Source organism: Amblyraja radiata, chromosome 20 (assembly GCF_010909765.2).
Source record: "Amblyraja radiata isolate CabotCenter1 chromosome 20, sAmbRad1.1.pri, whole genome shotgun sequence".
NCBI lineage: Eukaryota > Metazoa > Chordata > Chondrichthyes > Rajiformes > Rajidae > Amblyraja > Amblyraja radiata.
In genome coordinates this window covers 25,291,977-25,301,179 of record NC_045975.1, presented here as the reverse complement: position 1 = coordinate 25,301,179, position 9,203 = coordinate 25,291,977, and the positions used below count along the sequence as shown (strand labels likewise).

At 42.4% G+C, this 9,203-nt stretch overlaps 1 protein-coding gene across 1 annotated transcript in view; it reads right to left on the bottom strand.

Annotated features, from left to right (window-relative positions):
• Positions 1–2,841: 2,841 nt before the first annotated feature.
• The window catches only part of ddb1 (damage specific DNA binding protein 1), a 68,697-nt gene continuing 62,335 nt past the window's right edge, over positions 2,842–9,203 (bottom strand). Inside the window, exon 27 of the mRNA XM_033039097.1 lies at positions 2,842–4,897. Within this exon, the coding sequence (XP_032894988.1) occupies positions 4,814–4,897 (84 nt within the window). The 3' untranslated portion in view covers positions 2,842–4,813. The remainder of the gene's footprint in view (positions 4,898–9,203) is intronic.

Sequence of the window (9,203 nt, the reverse complement as noted above, 5' to 3'; positions counted from 1 at the left end):
TTCCAAGTCAGTGATTCACATGCACCAACTCCGAAGCACGACATGCTTTTGATGTAGCCTCCTCTAAATCTGAGACCAAACACAGACTTGGCCAAACGCTTATGCTGTCCACTATGACCATCTGGAGCTCCCAGTTGCCAGCCTATTCAATTCCCTTTCCATTGCCACACCAACCTAACTTCAGGCACCTCAAATGCCAGGGTAAAACAATATTTAACTAGAGGAACAGCAACTCATACATTGCCTTGGTTGTCTACAATTCAATAGCTGAATATGAATTATTTAGTTTCAGGTAACGTGATCCCTCTCGATTCCTCTATCCACCGAGATCTTCCCATTCGCACCTTTCCTTATCACAACACCCCACCCTTTCTCCACAGCTTCTTCCTCACCTACTCTATCTACAACATGCTCATCCTATCAAGTTCCCTCTACTATACCCATCTGTCCAACCATTTATCTATTTCATTATACACCTTCAATATCTGCAGTCCCGATTACCTACACACCAATTATGTTCAAGCTTCCACGCGTTTCATTCTCCCACTTGACTGTATATACCAACCCATCCCTCCTCACATGCATCCAACTCCTACCCATAATCTCTTTATCAGCCACCTATCAACCCTCCACTCTTTGAGTCCAGCAGAAGAGTCTCAAATCAGCATTGTCAACAAATGCTGCCCAACCTGCAGTTGCTCCTGCGTTTTGTTTTTGCTCCAGATTCCAGCATCTGCAGAATTTTTCCCCTCAATATACAGTGCCATCAATAATGTTTGGGACAAAGACCCATCATTTATTTATTTACCTCTGTACTCCACTATTTAAGATTTGTAATAGAAAAGTTCACATGTGGTTAAAGTGCACAGTCAGATTTTAATAAAGGCCATTTTTATACATTTTGGTTTCACCATGTAGAAATTACAGTAGTGTTTATACATAGTCCCCCCACATTTCAGGGCACCATGTTTGGGACACATGGCTTCACAGGTGTTTGTAATTGCTCATGCCTCCTTCATGCAGGTACGAGAGCTCTTAGCACCTCCCTTCTTCGTGGATTGTCACCTTGTCGTGGTGGAGAAGCTTGTGTGGAATTGAGAGCGATGCCATCTGGAGCTATGCTCCTGGTAGGGCCACCCATGGCGGTAAGATCGAGGGGGTGGTCCCAGACAAAGAATAATCCAACCAAGACCTCAACAGTGGAAGAGGCGGAGAATGATGGCTGACTTTAGTGGTGCGTCACAACGGCTGGGAAGGCGGATGAAGGCTGCAGCAGAAAAGGGTCCCTGGTCGTCTTGGACTCCATACTACTGGATCCTGACCCAGATCTGTCAAGGACTGTGTGGTGGCTGTCTGTGCACCAGTCTCCCCACGTTAAACAGTCACACACAGGCATCCTCCAGAGGACAGTTATACTCGTTTCGAGTGACCGCCGATGATGATGATGAGTCTTCCCTCCAGTCTTTCCATCACCTTTGGAAACTTTTATTGCTGTTTATCAACATGAGCACCAAAGTTATGCCAATGAAAGTCAAAGAAGCCATTATGGTACTGAGAAACAATAAGACTGTTAGAGACATCAACCAAATCTTAGGCTCACCAAAATCAACTGTTTGGAACATCATTAAGAAGAGAGCACTGGTGAGCTTACTAATCGCAAAGGGACTGGCAGGCCAAGGAAGACCTCCACAGTTGATGACAGAAGAATTCTCTCTATAATAAAGCAAAATCCCCAAACAACTGTCCGACAGATCAGAAACACTTTATGAACAAACATACAGAGGCTACACTGCAAGATGCAAACCACTGATTAGCTGCAAAAATAGGATGGCCAGGTTAGTTTGCCAAGAAGTACTTAAAAGAGCAACCACAGTTCTGGAAAAAGGTCTTGTGGGCAGATGAGACGAAGATTAACTTATATATCAGAGTGATGGCAAGAGCAAAGTACGGAGGAAAGCTCATTGGCTGGCGGCTCATTCTACCGCAAGACAATGATCCCAAACATACTGCTAAACAAAGGAGTTTTTCAAAGCTAAAAAATTCTTGAATGGCCTAATCAATCACCCGATCTGAACCCAATTGAGCATGCCTTTTATATGCTGAAGAGAAAACTGAAGGGGATTAGTCCCCAAAACAAGCATAAGCTATAGATGGCTGCAATACAGGCCTGGAAGAGCATCACCAGAGAAGACACCCAGTAACTGGTAATGTCCATGAATTGCAGACTTCAAGCAGTCATTGCATGCAAAAGATATGCACCAAAATACTAAACATGACTACTTTCATTTACATGACATTGCTGTGTCCTAAATATTGTGGTGCCCTGAAATGGGGAAACTATGTAAAAACACTGCTGTATTTCTACATGGTGAAACCAAAATATATAAAAATGGCCCTTAATAAAATCTGACAATGTGCACTTTAACCACATGTGATTTTTTCTATTACAAATCCCAAATTATGGAATACAGAGGCAAATATATAAATGATAGGTCTTTGTCACAAACATTATGGAGGGCACTGTATAACACTAGCTCTTAAAGTAATTGGAATAGAGAATATGTTTTACACGTCAGAGTTCTAAGATTGCAGATGAGAAAACTTAAGTCCAATTTCTAATCGCCCAAATCTAATATTTTGCTCAAATTCATGCAACCTCTCTCTTCCCCTCCCTCTCTCTCTCTCTCCCCTCTCTCCCCCCCTCTTCCTTCCCTCCCCCCCCCCCCCCTTATCGTCTCCTCACATTTTTCCTTGCAACTTTCATCCCATTTCAATTATATTTGAACCTTTTTGTACTTCTTCCTTCAATCAGTTTGCTGGGCATAGATTAAAAGAACACACTTTGAAACAGAAATTTATTGAGGAAAATAACAAAATTAATTAATAGGTTCAAGCACAGTGCACATCTGTTCATTGTTTATAAAGCAGTTTATTTGCAGCCTACGAAAGGACACACTTTCCTGTTGAACAGTCACAATGGGAATAATTAAGATTTTCTTCTGAGTAATAGGAGCTGAAAATCAAAGGTAATAAGTAATCAGCGATAAAATGCACTTTCTGCACACCATCTTCACGGCGATTACCACTTGGGGTTTTGAGCCTAGGTTCACAAATAACACTAGAACCAAACGAGATTGAGAGCAACCACCAGATCATCTTTCTGTTTAATGTACGAGTTAAAAAAAACTAAAATATCAGTCCACAAATCAGGATATGCTCTGGTGATTACTACAACCCCAATGTGAGTTGAATAGGGGGTAGATTTTTACTCACAATTCTACAGTGTTTTAAAATAAATTATAATTCCAAAGCAGGCAATAGAACTCAGCCTCCTGGTTTACAAGAGTGAAGACACTCAAGTGAAGACACAACAAAAATGCTTCTTGGTTGAGGGGAGATCCTCAAAACTGAAAGTGTTAAAATTTGCTTTTGGATGGTCTCAATGCACCTGCTGAGTTTCATTGACAAATCGGCCGTCTTTTAATTTTAACTTAAATATTCTTTTTTTTTTAAACATAAAATGTGTCAGGTTTTAAGAAATGGTATACCATGTAACCGAATTGTTGGTAATCTGATCACCATTCTTTCCCAGCATACAAATGGCAGGGCTCAAAATAACTCACTATTGGAATCAATGCAATTCGAATTTCTTTCTCATTATTACTACGTGTAATTTGTTTGCATTAAGCAGCTAAGGATTTTGTTTTTTTACTTATATGGTCACTGTCACTGAGGCAATCGCAGCCTGCTTATTGCCATTAGCAGTTGAAGCCTAAATGTGCAATACGTGGCTGTTGTACGGTAGATATTTACTCTGTTAATTCTAGCTACTTTGAACCGTGCAATTATGTTGTCATTTTAATGCATAATACTTGGACTTGGCTTGATGCTTCTTAATCATGTGAATATTAACAAGAGTGGTTATGTAATATCCATGGCATTTGTTTGATCATGGACAAAATAATGCTGCATTTTGTTGAATTTTCCTACAGCTGCCCCATGACCCCAATTATTTTCAAAGTGTATCAAGCCAATGTGGGCAAGGTTCAGCTCCGAATTATGGTGTTGTCTATAAGCAAACAACTTAATTTAGCATTTTTATGTATTAAATTGTTGGTTAATGCAAGAGGAATGGAATTTGTTTTAAACATTCGTCATCAACACCAAGGTGAAGGTAGTAACACAAGTTAAATAAAAAATCAAGTTATTCAATGCTGTCCTCAATGTGCCGTAATCTTAATTTCAGGAAAATTCCCAACACTCCATACCAACTACTTAAGTGGGATTGTCAGCTCGGTAACGAAGAATGCTCAGCACAGAATTCTCATGGTTCAATAATACCAGCTTAGAGTCAAATTCAATTAGTTGCTGCCAAAAGAGGAGGAAGTTTTCAATGCAAACTGGCCCGAGACTAAAATTGTGCACTCTCCAAAAGAATAAATTGGCTTTCCACCACTCCAAGTAGTATAATGTACTATATTCATTTTACTATGAGGGATGACGTTTGAAGAAAAAAAATTACATGCCTTCTGTAGACAACTTTAGATTTAATTTTTGTTTTGTGTTATGCCTGACATTTAAGGGATTTTTGTCAGTTTCCCTGGAGTTCCTATCCATATGAACAATAATGTCCTATCAGCAGTTCAGGACAGAGTGATGAAATACAGTTATGAGTGAAGAAACTTTATGTCCCAGACATTATTGGTTCATATCACAAATGCTCTGTAGCTTTTTAATTGTTTACTAAGGTTCACTGCAACCTTCCAATAATACCAGCATTATTGCTGATAAACAATATATCTCCAGTGTTCAGCTAATGTATTCTGGTTAACTCTTCGACAATTTTTATCAGATCATCTACAGTTGCTTCTCTTTTCATCCCACTTCCGTCATCAATCTAGAAAAAAGAAAGGCAACACATAAGACTGAAGATAGCCAAATAACCAAAGAATAAAATGCTTGAGCAATTATCTAAAAATGTTGCCTGTGAAAGGAGGACCAAGGGCCATCAGAAGTGAGGGGAAATACAAATATTCAGAAGTATTGCATCATTGGCTTTGAGAGTCAAGGGACAATAAATGTAGCATCTTTTTCAAAATGGTCAGTGGATACTGCAAATTATTTCCATAAAATCAAAATCTTATTCTAATTTTGATCACTGTAACTAGACTCCAAGTCACTAATTTGGATTACAAGTTTTAGATCACTTTGACTATAAATGATTGCCTTTGATCATATGATTGAAGTGATTGTAATGACCAATGCAATGTGCTAAAAACAAATTCTTAAATGCTATTTCAATGTTTATATGAATAAACTAGACCAAGTGGGACCCGTTGGGGGGGGCGGCCTGCGGCGTCACACACACACTAACCAACCCCCACACACACTAACCACCGCCCTTGATATTATATTATTATTAATCTGCTCCTTTTACCCCATCCCCTCCCTATCCACTCATGCATAGCCCCCAACTCGCAGGTGCGTCTAGAGAAGGGGGGGGGGGGGGATAGAGAGATGGGGAACAGAGAGAGGGGGCAGGGACAGAATGAGAGGGGGCAGAGACAGAGAGAGGGGCAGAGACACAAAGAGGGGCAGAGACACAGAGAGAGGGGGAAGGGCAGAGACATAGAGAGGGTGGAAGAGAGAGGGGGGTTGAGAGAGGGGGAAGAGAGCGAGGGGAGAGAGAGAGAGGGAGAGAGGGGGAGGGAGAGACAGACAGGTAGAGAGAGGGGGGAGAGACAGAGAGGGGGAGAGGATAGAGTGGAGAGAGAGAGAGGGGGGGAGGCTGGGGGGGAGAGAGAGGAGAGAGGCCGGGGGAGGGGAGAGGACGAGAAGATGTGGGGGAGAGGAGGGGAGGAAACGATGGGGGGGAGAGAAGGAAGGGGGGAGAGGAGGAGGAGGGGAGAGAGGAGGAGGAGGAGGGGAGAGAGGAGAGGGAGAGGAGAGGGAGGAGGGGGTGAGAAGGGGGGAGGAGGAGAGAGGAGGAGGGAGAGGAGGAAGGGGGAGAGAAGGAGGGAGGGAGAGGAGGAGGAGGGGGAGAGGAGGAGGGGGAGAGGAGAAAGGGAGCGGGGAGCGGGGCTGGCGTCAACGAAAGGACTGCAAGTTCAGCGGCTTCAATCCAGAGCCCACGGGGGATGGGTCGTCACAGGGGAGGGCTGGTTCCAGAACGCAATACTCCCTCGCTCCCGGCTGGCGGCTCCCGGCTCCGAGTACGGGGTGGAGTGGTCGGGGGGTGACGTCACTCGCAGCGCGTGGAACACAGCGAAGCAGATCCATTGTGACGTCATCAGCGAAAGAGCCAGTTTTTTTTCAAAGTTATTTCAGATTTGTGAACATTTTCATAAATAACCCGTGGAAAAAAACATGAATTTTTCATATGAGGCGATTTCGAAGTCCACAGGATAAATCTCTACCGGAATATCTAAATATTTTACCGTTTCGCGAAGATGTGATTACACACAAACACATAGACACATCCAAGATCAGTGTTTTATAGTTATATGGATGTTTATCTTCACAGACTTACTGCCAACATGTTTCTATTATATCAACGTGTTTCTATTACATGAGCACATCAACGCCTCTACTTCCTGAGAAGATTACGGAAATTCGGTATGTCAGAGTGGATTCTCTTGAACGTGTACAGGAGTACAGTAGAGAGCATATTGACTGGTTGCATCACGGCCTGGTTCGGCAACTTGAACGCCCAGGAGCGAAAAAGACTGCAAAAAGTTGTGAACACTGTCCAGTCCATCACCGGCTCTGACCTCCCCACCATCGAAGGGATTTACCAGAGTCGCTGCCTCAAAAAGGGAGCCATCATCATCCGGGACCCACCCTGGCCACATACTCATTTTGCTTCTGCCATCGGGAAGAAGGTACAGGAGCCTGAAAACTGTAACATCCAGGTTCAGGAAAAGCTTCTTCCCTAGTCATCAGGCTATTAAACACTACAACCTCAAATAAGCTCTGAACTACAATAGACTATTGTTGTACTACTATTATTTGATTTTTGTGTACGTATGAGTGTGCGTGTGTGTGCGTGTGTGTGTATATGTATATATTATACACAGTGCATTAAGAAAGTATTCAGACTTCTTCACTTTTTCTACATTTTGTTACGTTACAACCTTATTTTAAAATGGATTATATTCTTTTTTTTAATCATCAATCTACACACAATACCCCAGAATGAAGAAGCGATAACAGGTGTTTAGAAATGTTTGCAAAGTAATTAAAAATAAATAACTGAAATATCACATTTACATAAGCATTCAGGCCCTTTGCTATGCCACTCAAAATTGAGCTTAGGTTCATCCTGTTTCCATTGATTATCCTTGAGCTATTTCTACAACTTGATTGGAGTCCACTGGTAGAAGTTTAAATTGATTGGACATGATTTGGAAAGGCACACACCTGTTTATATAAGGTCCCACAGTTGACAGTACAAGTCAGATCAAAAACCAAGCCATGAAGACGCAGGAATTGTCCGTAGATCTCCGAGACAGGATTGTGTCGAAACACAGATCTGGGGAAGGGTATAAAATAATTTCTGCAGCATTGCAGGTCCCGAAGAGCACAGTGGCCTTCGTCATTCTTAAATGGAAGTACATTGAAACCACCAGGACTCTTCATAGAGCTGGCCGCCCGGACAAACTGAGCAATCGGGGGAGAAGGGCCTTGTTCAGGAAGGTGACCAAGAACCCGATGGTCACTCTGACAGAGCTCCAGAGTTTCTCTGTGGAGATGGGAGAACCTTCCAGAAGGGCAACTATATCTACAGCACTCCACCAATCAGGCCTTTATGGCAGAGTGGCCAGAAAGGAGCCACTACATAAGTAAAAGGCACATGACAGCCTGCTTGGAGTTTGCCAAAAAGCACCTAAAGGACTCTCAGACAATGAGAAACAAGATGTTTAAGAAAGAACTGCATATGCTGGATAAATCAAAGGTAGTTTAAAATGCTGGAGAAACTCAGCGGGTGAGGCAGCATCTATGGAGCGAAGGAATAAGTGACGTTTCGGGTCGAGACTCTTCTTCAGAAGAAGTGTCTCAACCCGAAACGTCACCTATTCACTCGCCCCATAGATGCTGCCTCACCCACTGAATTTCTCCAGCACTTTTGTCTACCTATGAGAAACAAGATTCTCTGGTCTGATGGAAGCAACATTGAACTCTTTGGCTTGAATGCCAAGCGTCATGTCTGGATGAAACCAGGCACCGCTCATCACCTGGCCAATACCATACCTATGGTGAAGCATGGTGGTGGGAGCATCATGCTGTGGGGATGTTTTTCAGGGGCAAGAACTGGGAGACTAGTCAGGATCAAGGGAAAGATAAATGGAGCAAAGTACAGAGAGAGATCCTTGATGCAAACCTGCTTCAGAGCGTTCGGGACCTCAGACTGGGGCGGAGTTTCACCTTTCAACAGGACAACGACCTTAAGCACACAGCCAAGACAACGCAGGAGTGGCTTTGTGACAAGTCTGTGAATGTCCTTGAGTGGCCCAGCCAGAGCTGGAACTTGAACCCGATCAATCATCTCTGGAGAGACCTGAAAATAGCTGTGCATCGATGCTCCCCATCCAACCTGACAGAGCTTGAGAGGATCTGCAGGGAAGAATGGGAGAAATTACCCAAATACAGGTGTGCCAAGCTTGTAGCGTCATACCCTAGAAGACTTGAGGATGTAAACGCTGCCAAAGGTGCTTCAACGAAGTACTGAGTAAAGGGTCTGAATACTTATGTAAATGTGATATTTCAGTTATTTATTTTTAATTACTTTGCAAAAATTTATAAACACCGGTTTTCATCATGGGCTATATTGTGTAGATTGATGATTAAAAAAATTGTAATCCATTTTAGAATAAGGCTGTAACGTAACAAAATGTGGAAAAGGTGAAGGGGTCTGAATACTTTCTGAATGCACTGTAGGTATGTATACATGTATGGACTTGTGAGTATGTGTCTATATACACACTGAACTTTTTTCCTCTCGTTTATTATATTGTTTACAGTATTTGTTTACATATTCTGTTGTGCTGCAGCAAGTAAGAATTTCATTGTTCTATCTGGGACATATGACAATAAAACATTCTTGACTTTCTCTCTTGACTCTCTTCTATTATAAATTATGACTTTAAAATCAAAATTCGATATGTTAGTGCACAATTATCATGCTGCAATCTCACTTTCCCAAA